We start from the raw sequence: 19,977 nt of genomic DNA on the forward strand, positions 1-19,977 counted from the left end.
GTTTAACTAAAGAGACGAAGTGAATGTAAAGTCATTGAATTGAAATTTTTGCTTTTCCAAATTTCAAACAACTAGGCACTGAAGGAGCAAGACATTACACTTGTAGCCAATCAACCCTAACCCTGAAAATTAACTGTTTGTAATACATTACTAAAAAGACGCTTTGACTCTTTGCTGACAAGATGAACTTACTGTGGCAAAGTTAGCTTGTATCATGCAATACTACAGCTTCAGTGAAATTTAATTGTGAGACGATTGGTAAGTTTTTTTTTTGAAATTAATGGCAAAGCCATGCAGCGTAGACAAGATCTTTTGGATTTTCATGCACTTGTTTGTACTGAGTTTGTGAATTAATAGTGACCATCAGTCTCACCAAACTTGGATAGTATTATTTGGCATGAAAACTCACTACAAATTATTCTCCAAATCAATATGACTAAGTAACTATGACACACTACACATTGCATTGCATCGAGACATGGGAGAAAACTTGTCTTGTTCATGCTTAAAACTTTGTTGTAACCTAAAAGGATCAGCTTTATTTGATTATCTTTCGTTAATGAACTCAGCACTGTATAACACTTGCTCATTATGTTTCCTGTCTCAGAAATTTGACAAGTAGCCAGTTGTTAAATTTACTGTCCGTGAATGTTTTGAAGGAACTAATTTCACAACAATTCACCCTAAGCAGATTCATCTTTTGCATAAAGTGTAGGTTTGTAAATACCTGTCTTATCAGCCTGTTTGTTATGCTCTGCAGTACCTTTCAGTCATATCACGAAATACGCAGTGCTTTTATAGAAAAGTTGAGTTTTTCTCATGATATGACAGGGATCTCAAACTCATGAAAACAAAGCTAACTGATGTATTCTGCATATGCCACTTTTAAGGTAGTTCTAGGCTTATCCATCTGGAACAATACTGACGCTCAATAATGACTGCTAAATCCAACCACTCCAGAAATTGGCATGTTAACCAAAATCCTGGAACTTATTTTCAAGCTTTCTAAATTATAAAATGGTTTCGTGTAAGATTTATTAGTTAAAAATCCTGAAATTATGACTCATTTAATAGGAGGTGTAAATCTGTGGTGCAGCAATTTTTGTAGATTATAGTACATAATGTGAGAATTTCAAGCACAATTCATTGAGAATGTGTGAATAGCCCCAAAGCAGTAGCATTCAGCAAAATCATTGGTGTGGTTTACTATATCTGTTGAGATGTGTTAGCAATAACCATCTCCAAGACAAAATCCATTTATTACCCCATGATACTTATTGGCATTAACATCACTGAATCCTTCACTATCAGCATGCCGGGCGGTTGCCGTCGACTAGAAACTGAACTGGAGTAGCCAAATAAATACTATGGCTACAAGAGTAAATAATCTGGAAATTCGGCAGCATGTAATTCACCCTTGACACCTCTAAGCCCGTCAACCACCAGAAGCAACAAATCAGCAGTGTGATGGAATAATCTTCACTTGCCTGGACAAGTGTAGCTCCAACTACACTCAAGAAACTAACATTATCCAGGTCAAAGTCTGTTTGACTGTTACCACATGTACCACCTTCAAAATTCAATAATTCTAAGGCCAAGTGATAGCTATGAATACCATCTACGCGGTCCACTGTAGCAACTCAGCTAAATTCTGTCAACAGCACTTTCCAAACCCATAATCTCTACCACCTCAAAAGGCCAAGGGCAGAAGATGTGCGGGAGCAGCATAATTGGCAAGTACTACACCATCCTGATGTGGAGCTGTATTGCCACTACTTTGTCGTTGCTGACTCAACATCTTGGAACAGTTTGTAGGTGTACAAACTACATGATCTGCATCAATTCCAGATGATAGCTCATCTCAAGGGCAGTTAAGGTGGACAATAAATGCTGGCCGAGCCAGCAACATGCACATCGTATGAATGAATTAAATAAAAATCAGACGCTTCTAACAAAGAAATGGCTTGTTCCTTGTACTTTAAGCTGTGGGACTTCTTGTTAGGAAAAGTGCAATGGTCATATATTACTGCCCAGTAGTTTCTTTTGAACATGTTAGAAAGTCTGAAAATCGTTTTGAAACTTTATGTCTTTAAATTTTTCAAAGAAAATTGGGAATTTTGGTATGATGCACAAATGACTCTCCATTGAAATCAGATATTTGTAGTTCCAAATGTATTTTTCTGTCAAATCTGGCCTTTTGTCCTTGCAGCTTTTCACAAAGCTGTAAATACGAGTATTGTTGCCTACTTTTCATTAGGTGGCCATTTCACATTTTTCGCCTCTTTTCTGCTCTAATTTGATTACAATTTCGATAGACGTTTGTAGTTCCTTTCCCCAATGTGATTTGGATTAAAATAAAGAGGAAAGAATAAATCCTGGCAAAGCTTTCAAAGCTCAGAGAACTGTCAGCAGGGATCTTGGGAGCTGGTTGCACTTTGCGACTAGACACTGATATTTGTAAAACACAAGGTTATGAAGAACATGTTTATGTATTTGACACACGTACATACAAATACCAGTGGTAGCTGGGACCTTGCAGATGCAATGTAAGCTTTGGGCTACCCAGCCCTCAGTGCATTTCATAAGTTTGAAGTAGACTATGGAAAGTTAGGAGACTTTACATAAGACATAATACGTTACTAACTGTAAGAAATATAACTGCTTATGGAATAAACATGGATGTGAAGCCGGAGTGGTTACTTGAATTGTCAAGCAAGTGCAGACAAGACTGGCAAAATTGCCTCCTCCTGCACAGTAACACCACCCCCCGCCAACAGTGCTCAAGAAGTTTGACATCATCCAGGACAAAGCAGCCCGCTTGATTGGCACTACGTCCACAAGCATTCACTTCCTCCACCACAGCTGCTCGGTATCAGTAGTGTGTACAATCTACAAGATGCACTACAGAAGTTCTCCAAAGGTTCTCAGCACCTTCCAAACCCAGGACCACTTCCATCTAGAAGGGCAAGGGCAGCAGATATATGGGAACATCGCCACCTCCAAATTCCTCTCCAAGCCACTCACTATCCTGACTTGGAAATATATTGCCATTCTTTCACTGCTGCTGGGTCAAAATCCTGGAATTCCCTCCAGAATAGCATTGTGGGTCAACCCACATCAGGAGGACTGCAGTGGTTGAAGGAGGCAGCTCATCACCACCTTCTCAAGGGCAACTAGGGATGGGCAAGAAATGCTGGCCCAGCCGGCAATGCCCACATCCCATAAATGAATAGGAAAAAAGATGACTCCATGTTGCATAGTATATTTTAAATTGCTGTGATCAGACAAATGACCAATGGAAAACCCTGAATATGTACACATTCTGCTGTTTGGGACTGATTGTGGACTTGCCATTGCATATTGTTGCATTTGTTGAGAACACAATAAAACTGTGAATGGATTCAATATGTCAAATTATCTCTGACTTAATATCATGGTATTACCACTCCGAAATTTAAAAAACAGAAATGGTAGAAATATAGTAGTTTCTGTGGAGATAGAAATAGTTGACATTGGTCAATATCTTTTCATCAGAATTGGGAAATGTTATTGGGATTTCAGCAGGATTGAGTGGCAAAAGGACAAAGGAAGATGTGTATTAGGCTGAAAGACAGGAGACGGTGAATCACAGAAGAGGGTAACCTTTCAAGACCAAAGAGAATGGTGAAAGGAGCAGGAAAAGAAACAAGAGATCCATCTACAGCATCAGATATGCTCTTGCCTGAGAGTAAAAATAAGAGAAACGTAGAAATATGAAAAGAAAGGAAATAAATTGCTGGACAGATTTTATGGGATAAAATTATTGAGTCCTGTGTTTAATTCTGGAAGGCTATAAGGTGCCAAAGCAAAGTATGAGTTCCTGTTCCTCAGGTATGAGACCAAAGTGGCATATTTAAAATGGCAGGCCGCTGGAAACCTGGGGTCATGGTTGTGGACTGATCAGAAGTGTTCGATGAAACAGCCATACAAATCTGCGTTTGACTTCCCCCAAGAGGATAGGGGCACAGACTTCTTGTGTATAACAAAAAAAAAGGATGCCGCTTCTATATGCCATGAAAAAGTCCACAATCGGTTTAATGCGGCAGATCAGATGAGAGCATGGGAGGAATGAGATGGAGTCTGGGACTGACCTCCAATAGCTAATTAGTGGGTAATGAGAACTGGGTGTAGATCACATTGTGGTGAGGGCTGTTGTGACACAGTTATATGTCTCTGAGTCAGAAGAACTGGGTCCCACCTGCTTCAGAGGTGTGTCATAGTACAGCTGAACAGGTTGATTAAAAATATCTAGCCTACATTATGAGCAGCGAATGCTAAATTGAGTAAAGTACGCATAAATTGCTTCCGCTGGAAGGAGTGCTTGGGGCCTCAGTGTGGAGAGAAGAGGTAGAGGGGCATGTATTTCTAGCAGTTTATTTTTATTTCAGCATTTCAGCTTTCATGATATTCTGCTTTTCATCTTGCCGATCTGGACTGCCTTTACATAATCTTTGAATATCAAGAGAACATTATTTTCATTGTAGAATGTGGTTCAGCCAACTAACTCCTCTCTCTTACATAACTATATACAAAAGTAATCCATAGCTTTGTACTGAAAGTTGACAAACATCTTTTGCACCCATTTAGTGACACAGGAAGCCTATAGTGCAATAAAGTTACACTTTGATTGCTTTAGCTCTGTAATGACTGATACGATTATTGTGTACATATTAAAGGGTCAAAGAAAGTGACGTTGAACTGTCCAAAATGGAACATTTTACTAAACTTATATTATGTAAATGAATAGCAAACTGTTTCAGTTAATCCCTACATTTTTGGTATAGGTCAGTGGTCACCACAAATGGTGAAAATTATTTGAAAGCAAATATTGGTACTAAAATGTTTGAAAGATTTTATTACATCTGAGCTCAACCCATCTTTGCTTTAGTAGAATATATTCTAGTCAATCTATCAGGATTATTTGGGAGAACTGTGATCACTAAATGTAGGAATCTAATTTAAGATTTAAAGTTTCTTTGTGCAAACTGTGCTGAAACATTGGTCCCGTTTGTAAACAACATGCTGATGTACTGCAAGATAATAAAATGTGAGGCTGGATGAACACAGCAGGCCAAGCAGCATCTCAGGAGCACAAAAGCTGACGTTTCGGGCTTAGACCCTTCATCAGAGAGGGGGATGGGGAGAGGGAACTGGAATAAATAGGGAGAGAGGGGGAGGTGGACCGAAGATGGAGAGTAAAGAAGATAGGTGGAGAGGAGAGTATAGGTGGGGAGGTAGGGAGGGGATAGGTCAGTCCAGGGAAGACGGACAGGTCAAGGAGGTGGGATGAGGTTAGTAGGTAGATGGGGGTGCGGCTTGGGGTGGGAGGAAGGGATGGGTGAGAGGAAGAACCGGTTAGGGAGGCAGAGACAGGTTGGATTGGTTTTGGGATGCAGTGGGTGGGGGGGGAAGAGCTGGGCTGGTTGTGTGGTGCAGTGGGGGGAGGGGACGAACTGGGCTGGTTTAGGGATGCAGTAGGGGAAGGGGAGATTTTGAAACTGGTGAAGTCCACATTGATACCATTAGGCTGCAGGGTTCCCAGGCGGAATATGAGTTGCTGTTCCTGCAACCTTCGGGTGGCATCATTGTGGCACTGCAAGAGGCCCATGATGGACATGTCATCTAAAGAATGGGAGGGGGAGTGGAAATGGTTTGTGACTGGGAGGTGCAGTTGTTTGTTGCGAACTGAGCGGAGGTGTTCTGCAAAGCAGTTCCCAAGCCTCTGCTTGGTTTCCCCAATGTAGAGGAAGCCACACCGGGTACAGTGGACCTGTCCATCTTCCCTGGACTGACCTATCCCCTCCCTACCTCCCCACCTATACTCTCTCCACCTATCTTCTTTACTCTCCATCTTCGGTCCGCCTCCCCCTCTCTCCCTATTTATTCCATTTCCCTCTCTCCATCCCCCTCTCTGATGAAGGGTCTAGGCCCGAAACGTCAGCTTTTGTGCTCCTGAGATGCTGCTTGGCCTGCTGTGTTCATCCAGCCTCACATTTTATTATCTTGGAATTCTCCAGCATCTGCAGTTCCCATTATATCTGCTGATGTACTTCACTTTATTTCAGTACTAATCTGTCTGTGATGTCTCTCTCATTTTCAATCAGATGGCTGCACTCCAAAGTCCATTCTATGGTGATAAGATGAATCTGTATTCTCTCTGTAAAAAGATTGAACAATGTGATTATCCTCCTCTTCCTTCCGACCATTATTCTGAAGAGGTATGTCCAGTTTTGTTTTAGATTATTGATAATCCATCAATTTAACAAAAGCTCAATAATGAGGCTGAATCAAAGAAAATAATTCTGGAGTACTCCATCCACTGCAGGAAACCTTATGCTTTTGGTTCAGTCAGCCTGCATGATTTTATACACAATTAACTTAATCAGCATGAGTTTGTTCACCATGGTATTTTGTGCTGTTTAAGTTATTGATTTAAAATATTCATTCTTGGCAATTTTTTTATTCCTTTTTGTGTAATATTTGCCTTGAGTTTGCTTCATGTCAGGCAGCCTTCTGAACCAACTTTGACATACTTCACTCTGGTGAAAATATGGGTATATCCCCATCTGGTGAGTTTCTGATCTCAACCCAGCCATCTGGGAAAGATTCTGAGGCTGGAAAAAATGAAGAATGCCATGGTAATATTCAGTTCAAGAGTAATGGAATTGGCTCAGTCTTTGCTTCAGGCAATTATGAGAAAGAAAAATACACGTGCAAACAGTAATGCAAAATAATATTCTTTTGTTGCGAAATATACTGTTCCTTTTTTCTCATCTTTAAATCTTATTCAGTATGCCAATAAATCTAGACTTTGTAAAACAAAAGATTTAATATTCAGTTATTGTTAAATGACTACTCATGAATTGAGTTTATAGTGTACCTTTTACAGATCCAGATAACACATCAGTTTAGAACCATATTTGGAAGTGAGGAAAGGGAAATCCTTGCTGCAAAATTTCAGTTTGTCTTTTTAATATTCCCTTTTAATTAAAAGCATGTTATTTGATGATAACACCTTATTAGCTTTTATTTTGTTTTCTAATTGTTCATACATATCCCATCTAATTCTTGATTAATGATGTTTCCAGCAATGTACATAGACTGTTTCAATTTAGCTGAGTTAGAATCTATGGGTCTAGATGGTACATTTAGGTGTAAACAATAATGTGAAAAGATGACAAAAATGTCATAGGTTGTTCTTTATTGTGTCATTCAGACTGTCTGCTGTTGCTGTGATGCACATGAATATTTCACGTATCTGCTTCTTCATCCCCATTCTTCTTGACTAATTTTCAGACTGTCTGAATTTGCATTTCACATGGTAGCTGATTAGGAGATGTTGAACGTGGTAGAGGAGCCTCAGCAGGCGGTTGCTATGACGACCTTCGGCAGGATTTAATGATGATGCCACTAGTGGTTGGTTGAAGTCGGCCTGCCTGCAGGGCTACTCTGCTCAGCCTCTTATTGCGGCTAAGTGTGAAGTGGGGGTTGTGTATTTGCAGCCAAGGGGTAATTATCAGGGACCGACCCAGATGGAAGGTCCCAGAGCTGGCAAAGGCTGAATCCAATCCATTCCTCCTCATCTTCAGCAATGCCAATGTGGCAAGATAATTAGCACAAAACAAGAGAATATCTTGCCTTCCAGTCTGACACAATATGAATGTGTATGGTTGTAGAGTGACTTTGTTTTTGTGAGCATTCCTGGCATTTTCTTTTACTGAAGACTTCGGAGATAAATTCATTTTATTTGGACTCTGAACAGGAAATAACTGTGTATATGTCTGCCATTCATGTTCACTAGTTGTTTTATGAAGAGTATTTACTAAAATATACAAATCCTTAAAATACAAATGCTTTTTGTACAGTACCTTTTCATTGTATCACATTTAATGTTGGCAAAGAAATGGTGATAGTGTATTTTTGACAATGATAATTCTCAAACTACCTAATTGATCAATAAATGTGCAACATATTAGTTTTTTTATGCATAATATTCATAACATTTTGCATTTGATCAAAGTTCCTTCTCTGCCCTGTATTTAATGACTGAATCTGCTGTGAAATGTTACTAAAGGCCTACATGCAAGTGATTATGAAATACCCCTAAAGTAATTTTTTTGGCATTGTCAATTATACATGCAGACTGAGCCTTTTGAATCTAATCTAAATGTTGAGTGCATTTCTGTGAGCCATCTGAATCTGCTTAGAATAATTAAGTCGCTGACTTTTTTTGGGTGCTATTTTCTTTCAACACTTTAGAAAGTGGAAATAAAAATTATATTTGAACATTAATGACATCACCTAATGGTTTATTTGACCCTTACTTATTTCTACCAGAAGTGCACAGTGCAATTTTTAAAATTGGGAAAAGAGCAATTATAAATACAATACAGCATGCCTTCTGGTAAAATGTGTTTTTTATTTCCAGTTGACTTTGACTACAACTCACATGTAGAAACATAAACCATATTTCACAGGGAGGCATTCAATAATCAGCATAGCCACGCAGCATGAAACTATTTATACCAGTGACAGACAATAGCTCTGCCTTAATGAGAAGTAAAACTTAATCTTGGATAGTGCAAACAGGTATTTACCCCTTTGAAGAATTTAAACGCTGTCTCTATTATTTCCTCCAGATGATGAATTCCACCCAGATGTTTTAGTTTGTAGAAAATATTAAATTTAATAATTTATTTCAGCATTTTATTTCTTACTTCTGACCTTGCAATTCAAGCAATTGTCAATGACATGGATTATAGGAACCATTTTGATCAAGCTTTTATTTGCTGTGTGATTCTAAAGATGGCAAAAAATATAACTATCTTTCTGGCTTTTGTAAACATTCATTTTTATGTGTAATACTTGTGGAAAGAAGTTCAGAAAATTCCTGAGGATGACAGTAGAAAAAGAGGAGTATAAAGATACAATGACCCTTCGCAAATTGTTCCAATGCAATCAATGTGACATAAAAAACACGATAAAGTGAAGAGATATCCAAATGTAACAGCACTTAAAATGTTATGGTCAGTCATCATTCCTTGCGGTCAAGAATTCTTTACAAAATGTGCAGTTTTCAAGGAGCTATATGGCCGTGAAGTATAGTTAATACATTGATCTGATGCAAGGCACTGGTGACTGCTAGAACTTGAGGCTTTAACTAGCATTTAATTTACTTAAAAATCGTGATTTTTATCTAAGTATAATGTGACAAATTAGTCATGAATTATTTTTAAAAACTGACTTGTGTTAATTTCCAGCTCGTATTTTTCTGATGTGCTGGATACGACAGTAAATTACAGTGGGGATCCAGAATCCTCTGTGTATGGCCGTATAAATGAAAGAAGAATAAGTTTGTTCAGTATCTACAAGTATTATACAATTGCACAAAATAAGTTCAAAGAGCCGCACAAACTCACCGTCCACCAATGAATTGTGTACATTGAATACAGACTTGTGATCATGTGTGATCTCTCATGGATTTGATCTTTTTATCTTGCCAGTAACTAATGGTCTGGATTCAATAGTCACTGGTGAAATGATAGTGATCATTACTGATCTTAAAGAAAACTCCCCACAAATTCTGGTGTAGATTTTTCCCTTTTCCTGTTGTCAGCTGAAAATGGCACCAAGCCAAGGGAATCTCCACGCATCCAACCACAGTGATGTCATCAAGCAGAGTTAGTAACAGACAAAATGAGCTAGTCTAACATCAAACCAGGAAGTGCAATGCACTTCATTTTTCACTTCTAATTTTAGCAAATTTAGGAAGCAAAATTAAGGCATTGGGATGCAGACTTGTGGTTAAATTAGAGACTGAAGTATCAAATTTTTTAAAAAACTTCATTTTTAAAATGTGAATAGTTTTATGAAAATATTGAAATTGATGATATAATACGAGTAAAAGCTGGGTGTTTCAGGATAGTGAGACAATTTAGCAGTATATACTACTTAGTACACTCCTTAAAAAGCCAGCAATGTTGTGTTTAACAAGGTATACCTTGAAAGAGGTTTTCCAGTGAGACGAATAGCATAAATGGAAAATTTTCATCATTTTGGTGATTCTCCTTCATTGCCATCTGGGAGACTTGACCAATGCACCATGGGGAAGCATAGAGTGAATGATGGAAGCTTCACATTACAGCACTTAACAGCACATGTAAGACTACAAGCTGCTGTCGGTTTTAGTGTAGTATTGACAACGAATACTGGAGGTTTTGCCGCTATACTACTGGCCCCTTGGTTTTTAATGTGTAATACATTTGCAGTTTAAAAACTGCCAAAAAAAATGTTTATGGTGGACAATAGAACCATAGTAAAGTTACAGCGTAGCAAGAGGCCATTCAGCCTACTGTGTCTATGCTAGCTGAGTAAGCTCGCTACCCATTTAGATCCCACCTTCAGCAGTTAGTCTGTGGCCTTGCGGGTTAAGGCACTTCAGATTCCTTTTAAATGAGTTGAAAGTTTCTGGTTCAACCATTAAACTCAATTTCAGTCAATTCCAAATACTGACCACCCGTGGGTGAAAAAGATTTTCCTGACGTCTACTCCAATATTTATACCAGTCACCTTAAATCCTACACTTCATTCAGTTTAGTCTACTGTACATTGGGGAGACAATACAGATTGGCACACTGCTTTGCCCAACGCCTATGTTCTGTTCATAAAAATGACCCTAGGCTTCCAGCTGCCTGCAACTTCAACACACCACATGCCAACATTTCTGTCTCAGGCATCCTGACTTCAGATCCTGCCCAGCACAGCCAACCCATTTTTAACTGCGCGTAGTCCCCATTACCACCTGTTCTGCTTCTCTTGTTCCCTTGCTTACTATCAATTGTCCTTTTGTCTGCTTATCCTTTTTCCTCTCTCCACCTAATCCATCCACGGGCTGCAGTAACTATCTGCTGTCTCCTTTGTATTCCCCCACCCCACGTCATGAGCATGAATACCACCTCTTTCTAGCTATTCTCAATTCTGAAGAAGGGTCATTGAACTCCAAATATTTACTGTGCTTTCTCACCACGGATGCTGTTATACCTGCTTAAATTTCTCCAGCCTTTGTTTCAAATTGCCAGCATCCACAGTTTTTTGTTCTACCTTAAATCTTGCTCCTTAGTTATTGACCTCTCTGTTGGGGTAATCAGATCTTCCGTGTCCACTCTATGCATATCCCTCATGATTTCATATGCCTCAATGAAATTACCCCTCAACCTCCTTCGTTCTAAGGCAAGGTATGTTTTCCTATCAGATCTTTCCTGATAACTTTCAAGCCGCAACATCATTTTTGTAAATCACCTGTGTACTTTCTCTGGGGCAACTGTCTTTCCTGGAATGTGCTGGCAAGAACTGTGTCCAGCTGCAACCTAACCAGTATTTAAATAGCCCCAGTATTACATTCCTGCTTTTGTGCTTGAATTAATGTCTCATCTCATCCAATGAAAGGAAGCATCCCATATGTCTTTTTTACCACCTTATTTACCTGTCCTGCCACCTTTAAGGACACCAAGGACTCTAATTTATCTACTTCTTCAGTACCCTCCTGTTTGTTTTGTATTCCCTTGCTTTGTTTGCCTTCCCCAAATTCTTAATCTCACACTTTTTCAGATTGAATTCCATTTGCCATTTCACAGCATCCGAAAATTGGTACAGTGTAGGAGGAGGTCCATTTAACCAAACAATTGACATTACCCTACAGTTGACAGCCATCCTCCTTTCTATCAACTACCTGGCTAATTATTGTATTGTCTGCAAATTTACCAATCACGCCTCCCACTTTTGGTTCTCAAGCATTACTATATACCACAAACAGCATCATGATCATCACATAGTCAAATGTTGTATAATCTCCAACTGCATTGGAGCTCAATTATTTGAACTGTAGATATCTAATTAAACAGCAAAACATTGCTCAATAGGGGAAAGAAAACAAGATTCATCTAGCTTGCTATTTACAAATGGCCTGTTTGTTTACCGTTTCCGAGCTAGTTTACCGTTACTCAGCTAGCATAGACACAGTAGGCTGAATGGCCTCTTGCTATGCTGTAACTTTACTATGGTTCTATTGTCCACCATAAACGTTATTTTTTGGCAGTTTTTAAACTGCAAATGTATTACACATTAAAAACCAAGGGACCAGTAGTATAGTGGCAAAACCTCCAATATTCGTTGCCAATACTACACTAAAACAGGGCGTGATCACAATTAACATTAACTTAGTTGGGTAGTGGATGATTGGGAATTGCATTTTATTCTTGAAGTGACACACTTGCTCCTTATGGCATGACCTTGTGAATTGTTTCTTTTCAACTCAGGAAATGAAACCGTGCCCACCAATATGTAGTACAGTGCTAAACCATCTCATGATTTCTTTGTTCCTGATGATTCTTCCCCTTTTTCTTAACAAACTGTTTTATTTTCCAGCTTCGACAGTTAGTAAATATCTGCATTAATCCAGATCCAGAGAAGAGACCAGATATTGCCTATGTGTATGAGGTAGCTAAGCGCATGCACGCACTTTCTTCAGGAAGCTAAAGTGAATCATGCATCAGGAAAAAGAAAATCCAGAAGATATGAACATAAAAATTCAGTGTTTCTGTATTCATTACTCTGTTTTTGTGTCTAAGGATAGTTGTAAAGAATTCAGTGGCATCATTGGAATGAAAGTTATACATACCCAAAAGAAATGAGTTCTTAATGACATGGTTCTAGATGCTGAACTGCATTTGTTTTAATAATTACATCCTCTCAGTGGCCTTCTGTGTTTTAATTCATATACTGTTTCCATTTCTGTCCTTACACTTGATATTTTAAAAATAAAATTGGCTTGCCTGCAGTTTTTTTACAATCATATAAAAATGTGTTTCCTGTAGGCCTATTGGACCAGACATTACTGTGCCTTGTTACATAACTCATGCTCTTATTTATAGCATTTATTACATCTAGTAGCTTTGTGATATTTTCTGTTGACCCCATGCATAGCTACTTGGTGACATTGTATCAATTCACACCAAGTTTTGGCATGTTATGCAAATCAACATTTGGTTTGTATGGACCAAGTTCTAAATCGCTTGAATGTTCCTTGTAAGTCACAACAATGCTAACCAAAATACAATTAAATGTTCAAAGACATTTATTGTAAAAGGTGCCTTTATTATTGTTTTATAAAAGAAAACCTGCAGTTTAATACTGTAATTCTATTTGCCCATTGATGTTATCATTACAAATGATTGTTATTTAACCATATCTATCTTGTGAATTCAAAGCTTTACAGAAAAAACAGAATAATGCTTGGTTATTTTGTCTAATTAGCAGCAATTTTGTACTTCCGTGTTTATTTCCCACCTCTCCTCCCACCCCCAATTTGACAGAAATTATGGATAATACTCTACACCAATACAATTCTGTGCTATCTTCCCAATAGATTCACCAGAGTGACTTGGGAATGACATTTACTCTGACTTTTGTTTCTCCCAAGGTAGTAAAGCTGAAATTTTTAACTTAATGGAGAAGAAGGTATTGGAATTTGCCTGTTACAGTGTTGTGATGTTCCAGTATACAGTGCTAGCCTTTTGCCCTTGACATTCTCAGTTTATTAAGAAAAAATGTTCATAGCAGTTTGCTGTAGAGATGTTTAAAACATGTGAGCATTGTAAACGCTTCCATTTTGATAAACGTCGACTACTGTCACACAGAATTTGGATTATTTCTATTGTGTTGGATAACTAATAAATGTACTTTATTGATAGTGTGGGCATTTAATCAATACGTTTTAAAAATTGCTCAGTGGGGTGACTCAAATTCAAGATCTTATTCTGACAGTATGAGACAGTCAACAGTTAGAGTGACTGTCAGCAGCTAGAAAGCTATTACCTACATTGAGATACTAAGGTATGACACTAAATTACGTGGACTCTTAATGTCCCAGATTCAAGGGCATGTGCTGAATCACCCAATCTCAAAAGCCTGACTGTTGGAGGTGTGTTGCTACTGGGCTTAGTGAGTTTGAACTAGGAGGAAGAGTTAGTTGAGGTCTTTATTCCAGATCTAGAATTGCAATACCCCAGCTGAAAATGTTTTCCAGGCTCATGTGAAGAATGGCTACTTGATTAAAATCTTGGAAAGTTGCCAGCACATGTGGAACCATATTCACAACACATTTTGCCTCACATACTTAAAAAGACAAAGCAGAGGAAGATTTGAGATGATAGGGCAAGGAAAATTGTTCCTTGTTTATGAATAAATTTCTTTATAATACAGATTTTTTACAATTGATATATCCATAAAAATGTATAAGTGGAGTGGGCAATTTACTGTAGTCAATCATTTAAATTGCCTTTATTCTCTCTAAAATTGAGTATTTGCTATATTAAAAATCTGTTGAGTGGTAGGGAAGTACAAGTGTAAGTTAACTTAGTGTTTGGTCCAACACAGAATTTATTGTGGAATTTTAGATCTGGGTCTTAAAGTATGCCTTTATAGGCACATAAAATACCTTTGTTTATACATGACCCTGTAAGAAACTGAAACTTCAAGTAAAATGTATATTTTATGTAGACAATGTATCTAGAAGCTGCACATTTTAATTCCTTGTCATTTTTTCACTTTGTTTAAAGAGAAATATTATGTGAAATTATAGCTAAAGCATCATCCTCTTTCCAGGCCTCAGTGATGGATATTACATATTTTAAGCAAAAACAGATTTGGATTTTGTTCCCTATTCCCATATAAGTATTGTAAGATGTCAGCCAAAAAGATGCTGTATGAGTAGGATGAAGTGATATCGCACTGATCAACAATATAATATTTTACTGTATCAGTTTTTAAAAAAGGAAATGTGTTAAATTTGCCCGATGGTCTCTCAGTATTTGTGACATTAATTCAATGGGTGCATACTTGGTCACAGAATTTCTGTATCTTGAAATTTCTTTTTAAAGTGTTGTGTGCTTTACCGACTTTCTTCTGAATTACTGTTGTTAGCATTATAATTTTCACTTCAGATTGTCTCTTTTAAGTCAAATAAAACTGTTTTTAAAATAAGTATATCATATTTTATCAGCCAGGATTGTGTTGTGAATATAACCAAGTATTAAATTGTTTTTTTAGTCTTTTTCAATCCTTGTGCATCTATTACAAAGGAGTTCTTTTGGAGAAAAAATAAGTCTGACAAAATGTGCCCATGTATTTTGCAGAAGTGTTGAAAAGATTTCTATATAACTGGAATCAAATGCAGATTGATAAAGAATATGTAGGAAAGGTTCCACTGCACAGCTTCGCAAAATGTTCTTCATTAGGCATTCTTCAAAAATTAACAAGGGAAAATACATATGTTAGGAAATGGTTTGTGTAATGAGTTCTGAGAACAAAGCCACTTTTTTTTGCCAATCTATAGGATGTATCTAAAGATGAATTTGCTTTTGTTTTAATTTATCTTTATTCAACGCCAAATATAACAAATGCTACTTGCTAATATTAAATTTACAGATAGTGTGTATTTTTTAAAAGTCTGTACCTATTTTGTATTTCTGACATATCCTTTGATATAATTGAACAAAAATGTGGTAGATTTCTGTTCCATTTCCTCTCCCTCAGACGTGCGCATGCACATTTTTGTAGATTTACTGACATAAAAATCTGGTGATATTTCTGTTCATCTTAATGTTATTCACCTTTTGTTTAAAGCTTTATCTTACAAATGAGCATTGATATCGTATTCTGAAATCTGGCTTAATACATCAATTAGAAGTAATGTTTGCAAAGTCAGCTTCTGATTTATTTATCTGATCAATAACAATTTAAGTAAATTAATTAGCTAGAATTGATGACATGCCTACCAGCATAACAAAGGATACTTTGAGTAGTATTGTACTTATTTCTTGAATTTCTAATAGATAATTTCTTGTTCTATGGAATTGCTGATTGTCATTTCATAAGGACTTGAATAGTTTTTTTAATTTCAATTCTTTAAAGTTCATGTGTTTTTATTGTCACCATATATTATTTGATGTGAATGCTGCTGTTGTTAACCTAGATGATATTTCTTTTAAAAATGCAGCTATTCTGTTACCAATATGACTGTTTGAATTAGTTCCTGATTTTTTCAAATTTATGAAGAAACCATCTCCGTAATATGTCAAATGTTTATAAAGGAATTTGATGAAATCTAAAAGGCTGACTTATAGATTTGTACTACAATTAATTATGTGAATCTAAGTTTGAAATTGTAACATTTGATTTTGATAATCTACATCTAAAACATGAATAGATTTCTATCCTCCACTTCTGACATGTTCTGTGTTGGCCTCTTTATTTGTGTCTATGGGGAGCAGAATCCATTTCTTATAAGTCACTATACATTAGGTGGTGATCTATAAATTTGATTGAGTTTTCTTTTCAAAATCCTTTCTAATGATGAAAATCTGCAAAAGCTCTAATGAAATTAAATTTAAATGTGGTATATGGTATGTTCTGATGTAGAATGTACTTAATTTGCATTTTCAGATTTCTCAAAGTGTACAATTTCAACTTCAGCAAAACCTTTGTTTTAATTTCAAAGAATGTGCAAGTACAAAGTAGGCACTTTCAGAGTTGAAAATCATTTAATTTTTTTGATGCTGTTTAAAGCTGTTTGATCCCATATACTTCGGGAGTGCTGATTAAAATAATGAGCTCTGTATGCAGAAAAGCAATTTGACAGTGAGTACATGGATAATAAAGCTTATTGAGGAGACAGTGTCTATGTGTTGAAGAGTCACCTGTCAACATGCAAACAGTTCCTCCTTTCAGTGTACTGTATATATAAGTTATACTTCTTTGCATTTGGTTGGACAGCCACTGTCAACTGAGACACAATACTAATATATCTAATATGTATATTTATAATTGTATGTACACATTTCTGTGTATATGCACGTTTTTCTGTATTCTTATACAATCTCATTGAATTTCTGAATCTGTTAATACAGATCGTGAACTTAAACTTCAATGGCCTTTGCTGTCAGAAAGGAGAGATTATTTTTCTAGACAATGGCTTAGTTAATGCCTTGATGTACAGGCTAACATTGGCATAGGAATGATTGTTTTTGATGAATTATTTTCAAGGTGTTTTTCTTGTGCACTGATTTGTTAAATGGATTTATTTGTGAAATTTGAAAATTCATGTTTTACTAAAGTCATTTGGTGCTTCAGCAGTTTATCTTCTGAATATATGGAAGATGAATTGTGATTCTGCTTTGTTAAATCCGATTAGTTTTCTCTGCCAGAAGTATCTCCCTTATAATAGTTCTGCTGTCTTAATGCCACCTTGTGGTTACATAGTTTAGATACACTTCCACAGGTCCACCAGAGAAATGACAGTCAAATTGAGATTTTTTTAGAAAATAGAATTGGCTTTTGACTGAACATATGTGAACCATGCATTCACATCATAAAATACCATTTTCACTTTGTCGCATAATATTTAAAATTAGAATTTAAACCTTTGCACATGTGACCAGTTAGTTATATTTAATTATAAATCATGATCTTTGATAGAGGCATGTAATATTGAGAGGGATCTGGACAGAGTGGATGGAGAAAAAATGGTCCCATTGGCAGAAGAATAGAAAATCAGAAGTTCGAACAAAAATGTTGTCACATAAGAATTTCATTTCCACACATTAAGTGGTTAAGATCTGGAATCGACTCTGACAGAGAGCCAGATGCAGGTTCAATTGTAGCATTCAAGAGGGAATTGGATTGTAATCTTAAAAGATAGCATGTCCAAGACTATGGGGAGAAGTTGGGAATAACACGAGGTTAATTGCTGTGACAGAAGGCCAGTGCAGACACAGTTGGCCGAATGGTTTCCTCCTGTGCCTTACCAATTGATAAATTTCATATTTTGGCACTACTTAGTCAGATTAAGTATTTATTTGCGTTGAAATAAATTCAGCACAACTAAATCAGGTGCATTTTCCAAAACACAATTTACTCACAACAGATGGCACATATCTGTAACATTTAGCTTTGCAATTTTAACACAGTTTAAAAAAAAACAATGGGTGTTAGTTGTTTTTTTTCCACTATTAAGTTTTCCAAAGACGTTCTGTCATCAACAGAAACTTTGCAAGCCATTTTTATCACTGTTTTGCATAGAACACTAAATTCTGACAGCAGACTTGTGGATAACCTCAGTAATGAACATATGATGTAGCTGTTATGACCTGCTGCATTATGCTGGTATGCTTCGCATCAACATATTGGGGAGCACAATTCCTGAAGCAGGCAGCACATCCTAGAAATCTGGAATGTAAAGGATCATAGTAGCAGAGTTTCATTACTGTGCAAATTTTCTCCACCTCTTGGCTGAACCTGACTTTGTGCTACCCAGTGGAAGTCGGAGCCACAAACTTATTTGGTTCATTTGCCCCTGACAACCAGGTAAGGGAAGAGTCCTCTCAATGCAACTAAGGTATGCAACTCCTAACAAGATGAGAAAGTCATTCAATTTTCAACATCTTCCCCCTCCCCCCGTGCCTCCATCCAACAAGTACCTCATTCAAAGCAAGCATGCCTTCATCACCTTTAGATTTGACCTTTTTAATACAGTAGGGGCCAGCCTTCCACCCTTCAAACTGTAAAAATATTAGTTCATTCAAAATTCTCCCTATATCACATCCAACATGAATTCTTGATCACCCACTGCCCCTATCCATGTGGATCTACAGTGGCTTTTCGTGCCTCAGCACCTTCCACAAAACAAAATCTCAACTTTGAATTTAAAATGCTTCAAAGCCATCTATCTCCCTTTATTAGTAACTCCCTCTAACTTGAAAAACATTAAAAAAAATTCCCAAATCCTTTTGAAAATGCTTGTTATACTTCTTATTTGGCTTAGCATTCACTTTCATTGAACACACTTCCATACTCAAGGTTCAATATAAAAGAAAATTGTTATATTTAAATCTTAGAATTTGTTGTTTTTAACGTAAAGCTTTTAATTTTCAGAATCATGATGACCCCCCTTTCTGGTATTACCTCAAAACATTGATGTCATAAGCATGGTGCTCTGTATTACCCATAGAAATCCAAATGTGGGGAAGCCATTTCCTTATAAGAGGTTGAAATATATTTACCCAAAATACCTTTTTTAAAATATCTCCACCTGCTTTTTCTGTATCTGATTTCACATCTAATTATACTTGTTTCCTAGTCTTTGTCTTTGTAATATCCCAGTCTTTCAATCTGATAAGGAGATAAACAGTTGTTTATCTCAGACAGTGCCATGCCATTTTCACCTTGTGCTTCCAGCAATTTGAAACCACAATATGTTCACCATAAAATAGACATCTGTGTTTAATAGCGCTGTCCTTCAGCACAGCAATTTGTGGGCCATTATTTCAATTTTGTCAATCACCCTGATGTTTTTGAAAGATTTGTTGATTGATCTGTCCACGCATCCAGTGAATTGACAAAAATAATGCACATATCTTGTCCTACCAATGGTAATTAAGACATTCATCAGACAACATGTTTATAATTTGAATAGTTCACAAGGTAGTTTATTTGTATAAAAGTTAGCTACCATTTCTTGACTGCCTACCAGTAAGCTGAAATTTCTAATTAATCACACTTAGTTTCATGGAAAGAAATCAGAGTTAACATTTTGGATTTAGTGACCCTTCTTCAACAGTTGTGAAGAAAGGTCCCCGGACCTGAAACATTAACTCTGATGTCTCTCCACAGGTGCTGCCAAACCTTCTGAGATTTTCCAGCAATGTCTGTTTTTGTGTCTGATTTCCAACATTTGCAGTTCTTTCAGATTTTTACACTTTGTTTCACACCTAGTTTAGATCCTTTTCATCAAGCATTAAAAATGCAAGTACTCACAGTTGGTTTAGCTGATACTCTTGCAGACCATTTCAAAGCTGTATCATTAATCTTTCTTCACTCTTTTAA

At 36.9% G+C, this 19,977-nt stretch overlaps 1 protein-coding gene across 5 annotated transcripts in view; it reads left to right on the plus strand.

Annotated features, from left to right (window-relative positions):
- The window catches only part of nek7 (NIMA-related kinase 7), a 249,284-nt gene extending 232,516 nt beyond the window's left edge, over positions 1-16,768 (plus strand). For all 5 annotated transcript variants that reach the window (XM_048539495.2, XM_048539497.2, XM_059647795.1 and 2 more), the window contains 2 exons: positions 6,144-6,257; positions 12,463-16,768. In XM_048539495.2, coding sequence (XP_048395452.1) covers positions 6,144-6,257; positions 12,463-12,573 — 225 coding nt within the window. In that variant the 3' untranslated portion in view covers positions 12,574-16,768. The remainder of the gene's footprint in view (positions 1-6,143; positions 6,258-12,462) is intronic.
- The last annotated feature ends 3,209 nt before the right edge of the window (positions 16,769-19,977 follow it).

The sequence above is a fragment of the Stegostoma tigrinum genome, chromosome 8 (genome assembly GCF_030684315.1).
Source record: "Stegostoma tigrinum isolate sSteTig4 chromosome 8, sSteTig4.hap1, whole genome shotgun sequence".
In the NCBI taxonomy this organism is placed as follows: Eukaryota; Metazoa; Chordata; class Chondrichthyes; order Orectolobiformes; family Stegostomatidae; genus Stegostoma; species Stegostoma tigrinum.